Here is a 19,056-nt window from a genome sequence, read left to right on the forward strand (position 1 = left end):
AACAGCCCCTGTGTATATTAAAGAGAACAACAGTCTCTGTGTATATTATAGAGAATAACAGTCCCTGTGTATATTAAAGAGAACAACAGTCTCTGTGTATATTATAGAGAGTAACAGTCCCTGTGTATATTATAGAGAATAACAGCCCCTGTGGATATTATAGAGAACAGCAGCCCCTGTGTATGTTATAGAGAATAACAAACCTGTGTATATTATAGAGAATAACAGTCTGTGTGTATATTATAGAGAATAACAGTCCCTGTGTATATTATAGAGAATAACAGTCCCTGTGTATATTAGAGAGAATAACAGCCCCTGTGTATATTATAGAGAATAACAGTCCCTGTGTATCTTATAGAGAATAACAAACCTGTGTATATTATAGAGAATAACAGTCTGTGTGTATATTATAGAGAATAACAGTCCCTGTGTATATTATGGAGAATAACAGTCCCTGTGTATATTACAGAGAATAACAGCCCTGTGTATATTATGGAGAATAACAGTCCCTGTGTATATTATAGAGAATAACAGCCCCTGTGTATATTATAGAGAATAACAGTCCGTGTGTATATTATAGAGAATAACAGCCCCTGTGTATATTATAGAGAATAACAGTCTGTGTGTATATTATAGAGAATAACAGTCCCTGTGTATATTATGGAGAATAACAGTCCCTGTGTATATTATAGAGAATAACAGTCCCTGTGTATATTATAGAGAATAACAGCCCCTGTGTATATTATAGAGAATAACAGTCCCTGTGTATATTATAGAGAATAACAGTCCCTGTGTATATTATAGAGAATAACAGTCTGTGTGTATATTATAGAGAATAACAAACCTGTGTATGTTATAGAGAATAACAATCCCTGTGTATGTTATAGAGAATAACAATCCCTGTGTATGTTATAGAGAATAACAGTCTCTGTGTATATTATAGAGAATAACAGTCTGTGTGTATATTATAGAGAATAACAAACCTGTGTATGTTATAGAGAATAACAATCCCTGTGTATGTTATAGAGAATAACAGTCTCTGTGTATATTATAGAGAATAACAGTCCCTGTGTATATTATAGGGAATAACAGTCCCTGTGTATATTATAGAGAATAACAGTCCCTGTGTATATTATAGAGAATAACAAACCTGTGTATGTTATAGAGAATAACAATCCCTGTGTATGTTATAGAGAATAACAATCCCTGTGTATATTAGAGAGAATAACAGCCCCTGTGTATATTATAGAGAATAACAGTCCCTGTGTATCTTATAGAGAATAATAAACCTGTGCATGTCATAGAGAATAACAGTCCCTGTGTATATTATGGAGAATAACAGTCCCAGTGTATATTACAGAGAATAACAGTCCCTGTGTATATTATGGAGAATAACAGTCCCTGTGTATATTATAGAGAATAACAGTCCCTGTGTATATTATAGAGAATAACAGTCCCAGTGTATATTATAGAGAATAACAGTCCCTGTGTATATTATAGAGAATAACAGTCCCTGTGTATATTATGGAGAATAACAGTCCATGTGTATATTATAGAGAATAACAGCCCCTGTGTATATTATAGAGAATAACAGTCCCTGTGTATATTATAGAGAATAACAGTCCCTGTGTATATTATGGAGAATAACAGTCTCCGTGTATATTATAGAGAATAACAGTCCCAGTGTATATTATAGAGAATAACAGTCCCTGTGTATATTATAGAGAATAACAGCCCCTGTGTATATTATAGAGAATAACAGCCCCTGTGTATATTATAGAGAATAAAAGCCCCTGGGTATATTATAGAGAATAACAGTCCCTGTGTATATTAGAGAGAATAACAGCCCCTGTGTATATTATAGAGAATAACAGTCCCTGTGTATGTTAGAGAGAATAACAACCCCTGTGTATATTACAGAGAATAAAAGCCCCTGTGTGTATTAGAGAGAATAACAGTCCCTGTGTATATTATAGAGAATAACAGTCCCTGTGTATATTAGAGAGAATAACAGCCCCTGTGTATACTATAGAGTAGGGGTGGGCAAACTACGGCCCGCGGGCCGCATGCGGCCCGCCAAAGGTCTTTATGCGGCCCACCAAGATTAAGTTATTAAAATATTTTTTTTTAATTTTAAGGTTAATATGGGGGGGCTGTTGGGTTACTGGTATAGGGTGGATACGTTGACTTGAGTAGGGTGATATTTGCTCGGCACAACATGTGCTTCATGTGAAGTTTCTACTTTAAAATATTAATTAATAAAAATTAATTGCTTTTTTTTTCTTTAAAAACCTTTTATTTTGGCTATTTTAAATATTAATTATTTTACTTAATATACTATGCGACCCTTGAAAATTGTGAATTTCTGAATGTGGCCCTTGCACGGAAAAGTTTGCCCACCCCTGCTATAGAGAATAACAGTCCCTGTGTATATTATAGAGAATAACAGTCCCTGTGTATATTATAGAGAATAACAGTCTCTGTGTATATTATAGAGAATAACAGTCCCTGTGTATATTATAGAGAATAACAGTCTCTGTGTATATTATAGAGAATAACAGTCTCTGTGTATATTATAGAGAATAACAGTCCCTGTGTATATTATAGAGAATAACAGTCCCTGTGTATATTACAGAGAATGACATGTCCCTGTGTATATTACAGAGAATAACAGTCCTTGTGTATATTACAGAGAATAACAGTCCCTGTGTATATTACAGAGAATAACAGTCCCTGTGTATATTACAGAGAATCACAGTCCCTGTGTATATTATAGAGAATAACAGCCCCTGTGTATATTATAGAGAATAACAGTCCCTGTGTATATTATAGAGAATAACAGTCTCTGTGTATATTATCGAGAATAACAGTCCCTGTGTATATTATAGAGAATAACAGTCCCTGTGTATATTATAGAGAATAACAGTCCCTGTGTATATTATAGAGAATAACAGTCCCTGTGTATATTATAGAGAATAACAGTCTCTGTGTATATTATCGAGAATAACAGTCCCTGTGTATATTATAGAGAATAACAGTCCCTGTGTATATTATAGAGAATAACAGCCCTGTGTATATTATAGAGAATAACAGTCCATGTGTATATTATAGAGAATAACAGCCCCTGTGTATATTATAGAGAATAACAGTCTCTGTGTATATTATAGAGAATAACAGCCCCTGTGTATACTATAGAGAATAACAGCCCCTGTGTATATTATAGAGAATAACAGTCTTTGTGTATATTATAGAGAATAACAGTCCCTGTGTATATTATAGAGAATAACAGCCCTGTGTATATTATAGAGACTAACAGTCCTGTGTATATTATAGAGAATAACAGCCCCTGTGTATATTATAGAGAATAACAGCCCCTGTGTATATTATAGAGAATAACAGTCCCTGTGTATATTACAGAGACTAACAGCCCCTGTGTATATTACAGAGAATAACAGCCCCTGTGTATATTACAGAGAATAACAGCCCCTGTGTATATTATAGAGAATAACAGTCCATGTGTATATTACAGAGAATAACAGCCCCTGTGTATATTATAAAGAATAACAGTCCCTGTGTATATTATAAAGAATAACAGTCCCTGTGTATATTATAGAGAATAACAGCCCCTGTGTATATTATAAAGAATAACAGTCCCTGTGTATATTATAGAGAATAACAGTCCATGTGTATATTACAGAGAATAACAGCCCCTGTGTATATTATAAAGAATAACAGTCCCTGTGTATATTATAGAGAATAACAGTCCCTGTGTATATTATAGAGAATAACAGTCTTTGTGTATATTATAGAGAATAACAGTCCCTGTGTATATTATAGAGAATAACAGCCCCTGTGTATATTATAGAGAATAACAGTCCCTGTGTATATTATAGAGAATAACAGTCTGTGTATATTATAGAGAATAACAGCCCCTGTGTATATTACAGAGACTAACAGCCCCTGTGTATATTATAGAGAATAACAGTCCCTGTGTATATTATAGAGAATAACTGCCCCTGTGTATATTATAAAGAATAACAGTCCCTGTGTATATTACAGGCAATAACAGTCTGTGTATATTATAGAGAATAACAGCCCCTGTGTATATTATAAAGAATAACAGTCCCTGTGTATATTATCGAGAATAACAGCCCCTGGGTATATTAGAGAGAATAACAGTCCCTGTGTATATTAGAGAGAATAACAGCCCCTGTGTATATTACAGAGAATAAAAGCCCCTGTGTGTATTAGAGAGAATAACAGTCCCTGTGTATATTATAGAGAATAACAGTCCCTGTGTATATTAGAGAGAATAACAGCCCCTGTGTATATTAGAGAGAATAACAGCCCCTGTGTATACTATAGAGTAGGGGTGGGCAAACTACGGCCCGCGGGCCGCATGCGGCCCGCCAAAGGTCTTTATGCGGCCCACCAAGATTAAGTCATTAAAATATTTTTTTTTAATTTTAAGGTTAATATGGGGGGGGGCTGTTGGGTTACTGGTATAGGGTGGATACGTTGACTTGAGTAGGGTGATCTTTGCTCGGCACAACATGTGTTTCATGTGAAGTTTCTGCTTTAAAATATTAATTAATAAAAATTAATTGCTTTTTTTTTCTTTAAAAACCTTTTATTTTGGCTATTTTAAATATTAATTATTTTACTTAATATACTATGCGACCCTTGAAAATTGTGAATTTCTGAATGTGGCCCTTGCACGGAAAAGTTTGCCCACCCCTGCTATAGAGAATAACAGTCCCTGTGTATATTATAGAGAATAACAGTCCCTGTGTATATTATAGAGAATAACAGTCTCTGTGTATATTATAGAGAATAACAGTCCCTGTGTATATTATAGAGAATAACAGTCCCTGTGTATATTACAGAGAATGACATGTCCCTGTGTATATTACAGAGAATAACAGTCCTTGTGTATATTACAGAGAATAACAGTCCCTGTGTATATTACAGAGAATAACAGTCCCTGTGTATATTACAGAGAATCACAGTCCCTGTGTATATTATAGAGAATAACAGTACCAGTGTATATTATAGAGAATAACAGTCCCTGTGTATATTATAGAGAATAACAGCCCCTGTGTATATTATAGAGAATCACAGTCCCTGTGTATGTTATAGAGAATAACAGCCCCTGTGTATATTATAGAGAATAACAGTCCCTGTGTATATTATAGAGAATAACAGTCCCTGTGTATATTACAGAGAATTACAGTCCCTGTGTATATTATAGAGAATAACAGTCCCTGTGTATATTATAGAGAATAACAGTCCCTGTGTATATTATAGAGAATAACAGCCCCTGTGTATATTATAGAGAATAACAGTCCCTGTGTATATTACAGAGAATTACAGTCCTAGTGTATATTATAGAGAATAACAGTCCCTGTGTATATTATAGAGAATAACAGTCCCTGTGTATATTACAGAGAATTACAGTCCTAGTGTATATTATAGAGAATAACAGTCCCTGTGTATATTATAGAGAATAACAGTCCCTGTGTATATTATAGAGAATAACAGTCCCAGTGTATATTACAGAGAATAACAGTCCCTGTGTATATTATAGAGAATCACAGTCCCTGTGTGTATTAGAGAGAATAACAGTCCCTGTGTATATTACAGAGAATAACAGTCCCTGTGTATATTACAGAGAATAACAGTCCCTGTGTATATTACAGAGAATAACAGTCCCTGTGTATATTATAGAGAATAACAGTCTTTGTGTATATTATAGAGAATAACAGTCCCTGTGTATATTACAGAGAATGACATGTCCCTGTGTATGAACATAGAACATAGAACAGTACAGCACAGAACAGGCCCTTCGGCCCTCGATGTTGTGCCGTGCAATGATCACCCTACTCAAACCCACGTATCTGCCCTATACCCGTAACCCAACAATCCCCCCATTAACCTTACACTACGGGCAATTTAGCATGGCCAATCCACCTAACCCGCACATCTTTGGACTGTGGGAGGAAACCGGAGCACCCGGAGGAAACCCACGCACACACGGGGAGGACGTGCAGACTCCACACAGACAGTGACCCAGCCGGGAATCGAACCTGGGACCCTGGAGCTGTGAAGCATTTATGCTAACCACCATGCTACCGTGCTGCCCCGATGTTAGAGAGAATAAAAGCCCCTGTGTATATTACAGAGAATCACAGTCCCTGTGTATATTACAGAGAATCACAGTCCCTGTGTATATTACGGAGAATAACAGTCTCCGTGTATATAGAACATAGAACATAGAACATAGAACGATACAGCGCAGTACAGGCCCTTCGGCCCTCGATGTTGCACCGACATGGAAAAAAAAAAAACGAAAGGCCATCTAACTACACTATGCCCTTATCATCCATATGCTTATCCAATAAATTTTTAAATGCCCTCAATGTTGGCGAGTTCACTACTGTTGCAGGTAGGGCATTCCACGGCCTCACCACTCTTTGCGTAAAAAACCCACCTCTGACCTCTGTCCTATATCTATTACCCCTCAATTTAAGGCTATGTCCCCTCGTGCTAGCCACCTCCATCCGCGGGAGAAGGCTCTCGCTGTCCACCCTATCTAACCCTCTGATCATTTTGTATGCCTCTATTAAGTCACCTCTTAACCTTCTTCTCTCTAACGAAAACAACCTCAAGTCCATCAGCCTTTCCTCATAAGATTTTCCCTCCATACCAGGCAACATCCTGGTAAATCTCCTCTGCACCCGTTCCAAAGCTTCCACGTCCTTCCTATAATGAGGCGACCAGAACTGTACGCAATACTCCAAATGCGGCCGTACCAGAGTTTGGTACAGCTGCATCATGACCTCATGGCTCCGGAACTCAATCCCTCTACCAATAAAGGCCAACACACCATAGGCCTTCTTCACAACCCTATCAACCTGGGTGGCAACTTTCAGGGATCTATGTACATGGACACCGAGATCCCTCTGCTCATCCACACTACCAAGAATTTTACCATTAGCCAAATATTCCGCATTCCTGTTATTCTTTCCAAAGTGAATCACCTCACACTTCTCCACATTAAACTCCATTTGCCACCTCTCAGCCCAGCTCTGCAGCTTATCTATGTCCCTCTGTAACCTGCAACATCCTTCCGCACTGTCTACAACTCCACCGACTTTAGTGTCGTCTGCAAATTTACTCACCCATCCTTCTGCGCCCTCCTCTAGGTCATTTATAAAAATGACAAACAGCAACGGCCCCAGAACAGATCCTTGTGGTACGCCACTCGTAACTGAACTCCATTCTGAACATTTCCCATCAACTACCACTCTCTGTCTTCTTTCAACTAGCCAATTTCTGATCCACATCTCTAAATCACCCTCAATCCCCAGCCTCCGTATTTTCTGCAATAGCCGACTGTGGGGAACCTTATCAAACGCTTTACTGAAATCCATATACACCACATCAACTGCTCTACCCTCGTCTACCTGTTCAGTCACCTTCTCAAAGAACTCGATAAGGTTTGTGAGGCATGACCTACCCTTCACAAAACCATGCTGACTATCCCTAATCATATTATTCCTATCGAGATGATTATAAATCGGATCTTTTATAATCCTCTCCAAGACTTTACCCACCACAGACGTTAGGCTCACCGGCCTATAGTTACCGGGGTTATCTCTACTCCCCTTCTTGAACAAAGGGACCACATTTGCTATCCTCCAGTCCTCTGGCACTATTCCTGTAGCCAATGATGACCTAAAAATCAAAGCCAAAGGCTCAGCAATCTCTTCCCTGGCTTCCCAGAGAATCCTAGGATAAATCCCATCCGGCCCCGGGGACTTATCTATTTTCACCTTGTCCAGAATTGCCAACACTTCTTCCCTACGCACCTCAATGCCATCTATTCTAATAGCCTGGGTCTCAGCATTCTCCTCCACAATATTATCTTTTTCTTGAGTGAATACTGACGAAAAGTATTCATTTAGTATCTCGCTTATCTCCTCAGCCTCCACACACAACTTCCCACCACTGTCCTTGACTGGCCCTACTCTTACCCTAGTCATTCTTTTATTCCTGACATACCTATAGAAAGCTTTTGGGTTTTCCTTGATCCTACCTGCCAAAGACTTCTCATGTCCCCTCCTTGCTCGTCTCAGCTCTCTCTTTAGATCCTTCCTCGCTTCCTTGTAACTATCAAGCGCCCCAACTGAAACTTCACGCCTCATCTTCACATAGGCCTCCTTCTTCCTCTTAACAAGAGATTCCACTTCTTTGGTAAACCACGGTTCCCTCGCTCGACCCCTTCCTCCCTGCCTGACTGGCACGTACTTATCAAGAACATGCAATAGCTGTTCCTTGAACAAGCTCCACATATCCAGTGTGCCCAACCCTTGCAGCCTACTTCTCCAACCAACACATCCTAAGTCATGTCTAATGGCATCATAATTGCCCTTCCCCCAGCTATAACTCTTGCTCTGCGGGGTATACTTATCCCTTTCCATCACTAACGTAAAGGTCACCGAATTGTGGTCACTGTCTCCAAAGTGTTCACCTACCTCCAGATCTAACACCTGGCCTGGTTCATTACCCAAAACCAAATCCAAAGTGGCCTCACCTCTTGTTGGCCTGTCAACATATTGTGTCAGAAAACCCTCCTGCACACATTATTATAGAGAATAACAGCCCTGTGTATATTATGGAGAATAACAGTCTCTGTGTATATTATAGAGAATAACAGTCCCTGTGTATATTATAGAGAATAACAGTCTCCGTGTATATTATAGAGAATAACAGTCCTTGTGTATATTATAGAGAATAACAGCCCCTGTGTATATTATAGAGAATAACAGTCTTTGTGTATATTATAGAGACCAGTCCCTGTGTATATTATAGAGAATAACAGTCCCTGTGTATATTATAGAGAACAGTCCCTGTGTATATTATAGAGAATAACAGTCTCCGTGTATATTATAGAGAATAACAGTCCTTGTGTATATTATAGAGAATAACAGCCCCTGTGTATATTATAGAGAATAACAGTCTTTGTGTATATTATAGAGAACAGTCCCTGTGTATATTATAGAGAATAACAGTCCCTGTGTATATTATAGAGAATAACAGTCCCTGTGTATATTATAGAGAATAACAGTCTCTGTGTATATTATAGAGAATAACAGTCCCTGTGTATATTATAGAGAATAACAGTCTCTGTGTATATTAGAGAGAATAACAGCCCCTGTGTATATTAGAATAACAGCCCCTGTGTATACTATAGAGAATAACAGCCCCTGTGTATATTATAGAGAATAACAGTCCCTGTGTATATTAGAATAACAGCCCCTGTGTATACTATAGAGAATAACAGCCCCTGTGTATATTAGAATAACAGCCCCTGTGTATACTATAGAGAATAACAGCCCCTGTGTATATTATAGAGAATAACAGTCCCTGTGTATATTAGAATAACAGCCCCTGTGTATACTATAGAGAATAACAGTCCCTGTGTATATTATAGAGAATAACAGCCCCTGTGTATATTATAGAGAATAACAGTCGCCGTGTATATTAGAGAGAATAACAGTCCCTGTGTATATTATAGAGAATAACAGTCCCTGTGTATATTATAGAGAATAACAGCCCCTGTGTATACTATAGAGAATAACAGCCCCTGTGTATAGTACAGAGAATAACCGTACCTGTGTATATTAAAGAGAACAACAATCTCTGTGTATATTATACCGAACACCATAACCCTTAATCCCTTCATTCTTCATAAAACTATCTATCTTTACCTTAAAATCATTTAATGAAGGACCCTCAACTGCTTCACTGGGCAAGGAATTCCATAGATTCACAACCATTTGGGTGAAGAAGTTCCTTCTAAACTCAGTCCTAAATCTACTTCCCCTTATTTTGAGGCTACGCCCCCTAGTTCTGCTTTCACCCGCCAGTGGAAACAACCTGCCCGCATCTATCCTATCTATTCCCTTAATAATTTTACATGTTTCTATAAGATCCCCCCTCATCCTTCTAAATTCCAACGAGTACAGTCCCAGTCTACTCAACCTCTCCTCGTAATCCAACCCCTTTAGCTCTGGGATTAATCTACTTAATCTCCTCTGCACACCCTCCAGTGCCAGTACGTCCTTTCTCAAGTAAGGATACCAAAACTGAACACAATACTCCAGGTGTGGCCTCACTAACACTTTATACAATTGCAGCATAACCTCCCTAGTCTTAAACTCCATCCCTCTAGCAATGAAGGACAAAATTCCATTTGCCTTCTTAATCACCTGTTGCACCTGTAAACCAACTTGAAATGAAATGAAAATGAAAATCCCTTATTGTCATGAGTAGACTTCAATGAAGTTACTGTGAAAAGCCCCTAGTCACCACATTCCGGCGTCTGTTCAGGGAGGCTGTTACGGGAATCGAACCGTGCTGCTGGCCTGCTTGGTCTGCTTTCAAAGCCAGCGATTTAGCCCAGTGTGCTAATCAGCCCCTCTTTCTGTGACTCATGCACTAGCACACCCAGGTCTCTCTGCATAGCAGCATGCTTTAATATTTTATCATTTAAATAATAATCCCGTTTGCTGTTATTCCTACCAAAATGGATAACCTCACATTTGTCAACATTGTATTCCATCTGCCAGACCCTTGCCTTTTCACTTAACCTATCCAAATCCCTCTGCAGACTTCCAGTATCCTCTGCACTTTTTGCTTTACCACTCATCTTAGTGTCATCTGCAAACTTGGACACATTGCCCTTGGTCCCCAACTCCAAATTCCCGTACCAGCCTCCCCGGACAGGCGCCGGAATGTGGCGACTAGGGGCTTTTCACAGTAACTTCATTGAAGCCTACTCGTGACAATAAGCGAATTCCACAGAACCGCCTGTCTATTCCCCTTACGATTGAGTCCCCTATCACTATAGCCCTGCCATTTTTCTTCCTGCCCTGCTGTGCAGCAGAGCCAGCCACGGTGCCATGAACCTTGCTGCTGCTGCCTTCCCCTGGTGAGCCATCTCCCTCAACAGTATCCAAAGCGGTATATCTGTTTTGCAGGGAGATGACCGCAGGGGACACCTGCACTGCCTTCCTACTCTTGCTCTGTCTAACAGTCCCTGTGTATATCATAGAGAATAACTGCCCCTGTGTGTATTATAGAGACTATCAGCCCCTGTGTACATTATAGAGTCGGGAGACTTCTGAGCCCCTGTTCCCACATCCCCTTTAGCTTCACCACGGGCAGGGTTCCAGCAGTCCAGACTCCGCCCACTTCAACAGCAAGCAGGTTTTCCAACTGCATCCCTTCGTCCTCACCGTTGTGTTCCATTTTATTTGAACCTTCAACATCGGCAACTTGCTTCGCCCACCGTGTCTCCGCTCTTGAGGCGATCTCCTCTCCTTCGTTGACAAATTTTTTTAGCCGATTTTTTTTTTTCTTGCCCCAGTCTTCGTCGCCAGTTTTTCTCTTTTTATATCCGAGTTTGATGCAAATGGAGAATGTGTGGACGTGCTTGTTTGTTGAATTTGACATTCTGAATTCTCCCTCTTGTGTACCCGAACAGGTGCCAGAGTGTGGCGACTAGGGGATTTTCACAGTAACGTCATTGCAGCGTTAACATAAGCCTACTTGTGACAATAATGATTATTATATTATTTGGTGCCCGGGTTTACCTGCGTCACACCACTGACTGAGATAAGACAGTGTGAAACAGCCATTTCAGCTGTGACTTCAGGAAAGAAATCAGATAAATAATTGAGGGGGGTAAATTAGCAGGAGCTGTGGGGCAAAAACAGAGGTGAGTGGGACTAATGGGATACTTCTTCCAAACTGAGCACAGACAAGATGGGAGAATGGCCTTCTGTTGTGACGTAATGGGCGGGATTCTCTGACCCTGCGCTGGGTTGGAGAATTGCCGGGGGGGCCGCGCGAATCGCGCCACGCCGCCCCAACAAGATTCGCTGCCATTGGGGCCGGTGTGGTCGGCGCAGTGCCAATCACGGGCTGCTCTACGCGCCCCCCCCCTCACCACGATTCTCCGGGCCAGATGGGCCGAGCGGCCGTAAAAAAAACTCCCAAGTCCCACCGGCGGCGTTCTAACCTGCTCTGAGCCGGCGGGAACTCGGCGGTGAAGGGTCCAGGAGTGGCCTGTGAGGGGGAGGGGGTGTCCGACCCCGGGGGGGGGGGGGGGGGGGGGGGGGGGGGGAGGGGCCTCCGATGTGGCCTGGCCCGCAATTGGGACCCACCGATCGGCGGGCCGGTCTCTCTGTCTCCCGGCCTCCTTTCTTCCGCACTGGCAGTTCCAGCGCCCACAGGGGGCCAGAATTGCTGATCCTGGGGCCGTGTTGACACCGTCAGGAAACACAATGCCGTTTCCGACGGCGTCAACACTTAGCCCCAGAATCAGAGAATCCCGCCATGTGATTGGCGGAGCACCGGGGTTGCAGCCCTTTCTGGTGGCTGGATGAGCACCGTCGGTTGGGGTACGATGGCGGACTCCGGGTGCAATTCCGCCCGAGCTTCGTACCCGTCTGGTTCGACTGGGGACCGGGGGCGCTGGGAGCTAGCTGGCGCGGGCGCGCAAAAAAAATGTAGCGAACTGGTAGGTGCGGGGTCGTGGGGGGCGAGTTGGGTGGGATGTAGTGTGAGGGGTACCTCGGCGGTGGTAGTGGGGGGGGTTGGATCCTGCAGGTGCTAGGTCCCGGAGGGATACAGTGTCCTGACGGCCGTCAGGGAACTCTACGAAGGCGTACTGGGGGTCCGGATGCAGTAGGAGCACTTTCTCTACGAGTGGGTCAGTTTTGTGCGCCCTGACGTGCTTCCGAAGGAGTACTGGGCCCGGTGTCTTCAACCAAGCCGGGAGTGAAACCCCCGTGGTAGTGCTCCTGGTCGTGAGGGGTCTGGTTGGTAGCGGTACATAAGAGCGACCTAATAGCGTGGAGCGCGTCGGGGAGGACTTCTTGCCAATGGGAGATCAGGAGATTCCTGGACCGGAGGGTCAGTAGGACGGTCTTCCAGACCGTCGCGTTCTCCCTCTCCACCTGCCCGTTCCCCCTGGGGTTGTAGCTGGTAGTCCTGCTCGAGGCGATGCCCTTACCGAGCAGGTACTGACGCAGCTCGTCGCTCATAAAGGACGAACCCCAGTCGCTGTGTACATAGCTGGGGAAACCAAACAGGGTGAAGATACTATGCAGGGCCCTAATGACTGTGTGGGAGGTCATATCGGGGCATGGGACAGCAAAGGGAAAACGGGAGAACTCGTCTATGACGTTCAGGAAGTACACATTCCTGTTAGTCGAGGGGAGTGGCCCTTTGAAATCGATAGCGAGGCGTTCAAAGGGCCTAGAAGCCTTTACCAGGTGGGCCCTGTCTGGTCTGTAGAAGTGCGGTTTGCACTCTGCGCAGATCGGGCAGTCCCTGGTGACGGCTTTTACCTCCTCGGTGGAGAAAGGCAGATTTCGGGCTTTAATGTAGTGGGCGAGCCGGGTGACCTCCGGGTGGCAGAGGTCATTGTGGATGGTTCTTAAGCGGTCGCTCTGTGCACTGGCACACGTCCCGCAGGACAGGGCATCTGGGGGCTCGTTGAGCTTCCCTGGTCGATACATAATATCGTAATTGTAGGTGGAGAGTTCGATCCTCCACCTCAGAATTTTGTCATTTTTAATTTTGCCCCTTTGCGAGTTGTCAAACATGAAGGCAACCGATCTTTGGTCAGTGATGAGGGTGAACCTTCTACCTGCGAGGTAGTGCCTCCAGTGACGGATAGCCTCCACGATGGCTTGTGCTTCCTTTTCGACTGAGAAGTGTCGAAGTTCCGAAGCGGAGAGGGTTCGGGAGAAACATGCGACTGGTCTCCCAGCCTGATTTAGTGTGGCTGCTAGAGCTACCTCTGAGGCATCGCTCTCTACCTGGAAAGGGACGGATTCATCCACCGCCCGCATGGCAGCCTTGGAGATGTCCTCCTTGATGCCGTCGAAGGCCTGGCGCACCTCAGCTGACAGGGGAAAATGTGTGGCCTTAAAGAGTGGGCGGAGTTTGTCCACATATTGAGGGACCCACTGGAAAAGAATCCCAAGCACCGTTTGAGGGCCTTGGGACAATGAGGGGGAGGGAGTTCTAAGAGCATACGGTCCGGGTCGGGACCCAGGACTCCGTTTTCCACGACATAGCCGAGGATGGCTAGTCTGGTCATGTGGAAAACGCATTTCTCCTTGTTGTAAGTGAGGTTAAGCTTCTGGGCCACCTGGAGAAATCGGTTGAGGTTGGCATCGTGGTCCTGCTGGTCATAGCCGCAGATGGTGATGTTATCCAAGTACGGAAACATGGCCCGCAGCCCGTACTGGTCCACCATTCAGTCCATTGCTCGTTGGAACACCGAAACCCCATTCGTGACGCCAAAGGGGACCCGGAGGAAGTGGAAGAGGCGGCCATCGGCCTCAAACGCCGTGTAGTGGCGGTCCTCCGGGCGGATTGGGAGTTGGTGGTATGCAGACTTCAGATCCACCATGGAAAAAATCCGATACTGGGCGATCTGATTCACCATGTCTGCAATCCTGGGGAGGGGGTACGCGTCGAGGAGCATAAACCGATTAATAGTCTGACTATAGTCTATGACCATGCGGAATTTCCCCCCGGTCTTGACGACCACCACCTGAGCTCTCCAGGGACTGTTACTGGCCTCTATGATCCCCTCACGGTGTACTGTACCCGTTGATTTTGACCTTTGTCAAAGTTGTTGAGATGCTTTGGGCGCAATTGGTCCAGTGTGACTGCGTTGAGTTGCGGGTAGTCGGTGGCTCGGTCGGCTGCGCTGGGGTGGCCCCGCGATGAGTGCCCGCTGAGGTTGCAGTCTTCAATCGAGTTTTCTGAGTGTGGAGAGGATGGGGCCCAAGATGGCCGCCCCCATGGATCGCACGTGGCGGGCGGCGAGGAAGATGGCGTCCAAGATGGCGGCCCCATGAGTCGCCTGTGGTGGACCGCGTGGTGGGGGTCCCCCAAGATGGAGGCCCCCATGGATCGCATGTGGCGGGTGGGTGCGGAGTCGGGGCATAGGCCGCTGCGTTCCGGGGCCTGCGGGCCTGCGAGTGCGGAGAGCGATTGCTTTGTGCCGCTGGAGTTTTAGGGGCTGGGGACTTCCTTGCCAGACACACTCTGGCGTAGTGGCCTTTTCACCCGCAGCTGCTGCAGGTCGCGTTGCGGGCCGGGCAGTGCTGCCGTGGGTGCTGGGGCTGGCCACAAAGTGGCAGGCTGGGGCAACAAGGTGGCTGGGTGGCTGCGCAGTGCAGGCCTGGGGTAGTCGCTGGTCGGGGGCCCATGACGGGGCCGCGGAGTCCGTGGGGAACGAGGTGAGGCTGCAAAATGAGACCTCCATAGTTGTAGCAAGTTTAACAGTATCTTCTAAATTTAGGGCCCCCTTCTCCAGCGGTCGCTGGCGCACGTAATTCGCTCTAAGGCCTGCAACAAAGACATCGCGAACAGCAAGCTCTCTATGTTCTGCAGCAGTTACAGCCTGATAATTACAGTCCCGGGATAATGTTTTTAAGTCTCTGAGGAATTCTTCTAACGATTCTGTAGGGTGCTGGCGGCGAGTAGTAAAAATGTGGCGCGCGTAGACCTCATTGATAGGCCTCACGTACATTCTATCGCGTAGGGCCAGGGCCTCTGTATATGAGTCGGTACAGTTTAGCTGAGTAGACGATGGCTCACCCTCGCGTGCAGTAGGCTGAGTTTCTGCTCCTCCGCCGTTTCTGGGGTGCTTGCTTCAGCCAGGTAGGCCTTAAAACATCGGAGCCAATGCGAAAAGATTTCTTTCACCTCTGCATCCTGCGGGTCGAGTTCCAGTCCCTTAGGCTTGAGGGCTGATTCCATGGTCATTCCTGTTTCTTAAGACGATTAAATTGATGAGACCATCAATTCACGCGACACGTGGTTAGAAGTGAACAGTGGTTTTAATCGTCTTACAACAGAGCCTGCCTGTGACGGGATGAACTCCAGATGAACTGGCAGGCAGGCTCTCAGCATCAACCTTTATACTTCCGGTTAGTGGGGAGGACCCGTGGGTGGAGCCCAGTACAAACTCCCGTACACTCCCAGTGCATCTCCCCCTAGTGGCAGAGCAGCGCAACTGCTCGTGTGCCGAGCTTACAGAGACATAGTAATACAGTGTGAATTACGCTACTGTGAGTCACCACACTGGGTGATCTCCGTCTTGGACTCTGTGACAGGAAATAAGCGCAATTGCTGGATTGAGGCGAGTGTTGCCTTTGAACAAGTGATTCAGGGTGAGGGCCTCATATTACACTGTGCACATGATCATGGAATGACTTGTACCTGGGACAACAGTGACATGAAACATGACATTGTCAATCTAATCATTCCACTACCGGCAAAGGAGTCTTCTCTATCTCAGAGGGAGTGAATTACTGGTTTTAAATTGTGTGCAGGGTTGCATTTATCATCAATTCCTGGTTGCCCTTATTCTCATTTACAAATCCCTCCATTACCTCTCCCCTCTTTAATCTCCTCCAGTTCCACATTGCACCGTGATCTCGATACTCCTGCTCGTCTGGTCTCTTGAGAATCCACTTTTGTTTCTCACTCCACCATTGATGATCGTGCATTTAGCTGCCCAGAAACCAGGCCTCTGGAACTTCCACCTCTCGCTTGCTCTTTCCAAATGCTTCTTAAAGCCAACTGTCTTTGGCCAAGTGGCTCAGGCTGGAAATTTGTTTCATAATGCTCTGTGAAATGACGTGGGATTTTTTTAAAGGATTTTATTTCCCAATCAATGGGCAATTTAGTGTGGCCAATCTACCCATCCTGCACATCTTTGTGTTGTGGGGGTGAGATCTGTTTTGTTATGCTCTTGACGTAGCATAAGCTGCTTCCTTGATGTGCACTCTGACAAAGGAAGGTTCAGACTTGGAGATAGCTTTAACACATTTATTAAGCTGTTGACAATTCACCTACTTGTATTCGACTCTTCTGTTAATCCTCTATAGCTACTCAGACTGACGAACCAGTCTGTTACAATCCACGTGGTGGGTGTGATGTTCAATCAACCCTGTGTCTGTACTCACTGAGTGTCTCCACTGGAAAGAGGAAGATCAGGGGAGCGATTCTCCACTCCCCACGCCGGGTGGGAGAATCGCGGGAGGGCCCCCCGACTAATTTCACAACCCCCTGGCGCCCTCCGCGATTTTCCCACCTCCCACTCGGAAGAATCGCCGCTCGCTGTTTTTCACGGCGACCGCCGATTCTCCGACCCGGATGGGCCGAGCAGCCTGCCATTCCCGACTGTTTCACGACGGCGGCAACCACACCTGGTCGCTGCCGTCGTGAAATCGCCATGAGATGCCCGTTTTGGGGCTTGTAGGGGGCCTGGTTGGGAATGAGCATCACGACTGTGCTCGGGAGGGGACAGGCCCGCGATCGTTGCCCACCGATCGTCGGGCCGGCGTCTCAATCGGACGCACTATTTCCCCTCCACCGCCCCGCAAGATCAAGCCGGGGCGGCGGGGCGGCTGAGGGGAAAGACGGCCACAGCACATGCACGGGTCAGCCGTTGTGACGTTAACCGTGCATGCGTGGGTTGGAGCCGGCCAACCTGCGCATGCGCAGCTGACGTCACACAGGCGCCGCCGTCGCGTCACTCTCGGCGCACCGCCCGGCGGCCGAGAGTTACGGAGCGTCGCTCCTAGCCCTGCCGGAAGGGGAGAATAGGGGCGAGGAGCGGCCTCTAAGGCCGTCGTGAAACTCGGCCGAGTTCACGACGGCCCTCCCGATTTTTCCCGGGAGCGGAGAATTCAGCCCCATGTGTGCTGTGTCCTTTTTATATGGGTTGGTGTAATGCCCTCCTGTGGTGGTGTCACCTCTGTGTGTATCATGAATGCCCATTGGTCGTGTCCTATCTTACTGACCTATTGGTTGAATGTCTGTGTGTCATGTCTCTGGTGCTCCCTCTAGTGTCCAGCTAGTCTACATGTACTTACATTAACCCCTTGTGTGTCGACAGTGATGCACATCACCACAAGATCCACGCAAACAATGGGGGGGGTGTGCAAACTCCACACAGACAGTTACCCGGGGCTGTGTTCGAACCTGGGTCCTCGGCGCCATTAGGCAGCAGTGCTAACCACTGCGCCACCATGCCACCCTTCTTGGATTCCTTTACTACATTTTTAGATGCCATCTTCGCTGGTGTTGCTATTGTCCTGTTTAAAAAAAGGTAGTTTAAATCCGGAATGGTAAAATTTCTCCCTAAATTTGGTGCAAATCAAATCTCTGACCTGGTGAATGGAGACCAGAGATGTGGGTCAGAACAGAGTTAACATTCAGCAGCATCCTCCATTGGATGCGAGTGTCCACCAGCCCATTTTGTTTAGGTTGTAAGAACCCATAAAGCCCTCATTCTCTGAATAAATTAACTCTCCCCCTCCCCACCCATATTAAAATCCCATAGAATCACAACAGAGTAGGAGGCCATTCGGCCCATCCTTTGAAAGAACACCCCACCTAGGCCCTCTCTCCCAACCCATCCCCATAACCCAGTGACCCTACCTAACCTTTTTGGACACTAAGGGACAATTGATAATGGCCAATCCACCAAACCTCTGGGAGGAATCCGGAGCAAACCCACGCAGACAAGGGGATTGTGATGTAGTAGTGCTAACCACGGTGCCGCTCCACTGTTGCGCAGGGCTTGGTGTTATATATTAACGATTTGGAGTGTGTGGGGGGGGGGGGCACATGGGTGTCAAAACCCTGGAATGCCCTCCATAACAGCACAGTGGGTGTACCTACACCACATGGATGGCAGCGGGTTCGAAATGACGGTTCCCCACCACCTTCCTGGGGACAGTGTCAGGGACATTGAGGGCCGGTGGTGGGGTGGTGAGGGAGTGGGGGGGACGGTGAAGTCTGGTGGGGGGAGCGGTGAGGGGGGGTAAGGCCGGTGGGGGGGGGTCGGTAAGGGACAGTGGGTGGAGGGGGGTGAGGGGGGGGGGGTGAAGGCCGGGGTGAGGGGGGGGTGAAGGCCGGGGGGGAGGGGGGGGTGAAGGCCGGGGGGAG

At 45.9% G+C, this 19,056-nt stretch overlaps 1 protein-coding gene across 1 annotated transcript in view; it reads left to right on the forward strand.

Annotated features, from left to right (window-relative positions):
* The first annotated feature begins 18,134 nt into the window (after positions 1 to 18,134).
* Positions 18,135 to 19,056, forward strand: part of LOC119969171 (MRG/MORF4L binding protein) — a 14,940-nt gene continuing 14,018 nt past the window's right edge. Inside the window, exon 1 of the mRNA XM_038802407.1 lies at positions 18,135 to 18,214. Within this exon, the coding sequence (XP_038658335.1) occupies positions 18,135 to 18,214 (80 nt within the window). The remainder of the gene's footprint in view (positions 18,215 to 19,056) is intronic.

Source organism: Scyliorhinus canicula, chromosome 7 (assembly GCF_902713615.1).
Source record: "Scyliorhinus canicula chromosome 7, sScyCan1.1, whole genome shotgun sequence".
In the NCBI taxonomy this organism is placed as follows: Eukaryota; Metazoa; Chordata; class Chondrichthyes; order Carcharhiniformes; family Scyliorhinidae; genus Scyliorhinus; species Scyliorhinus canicula.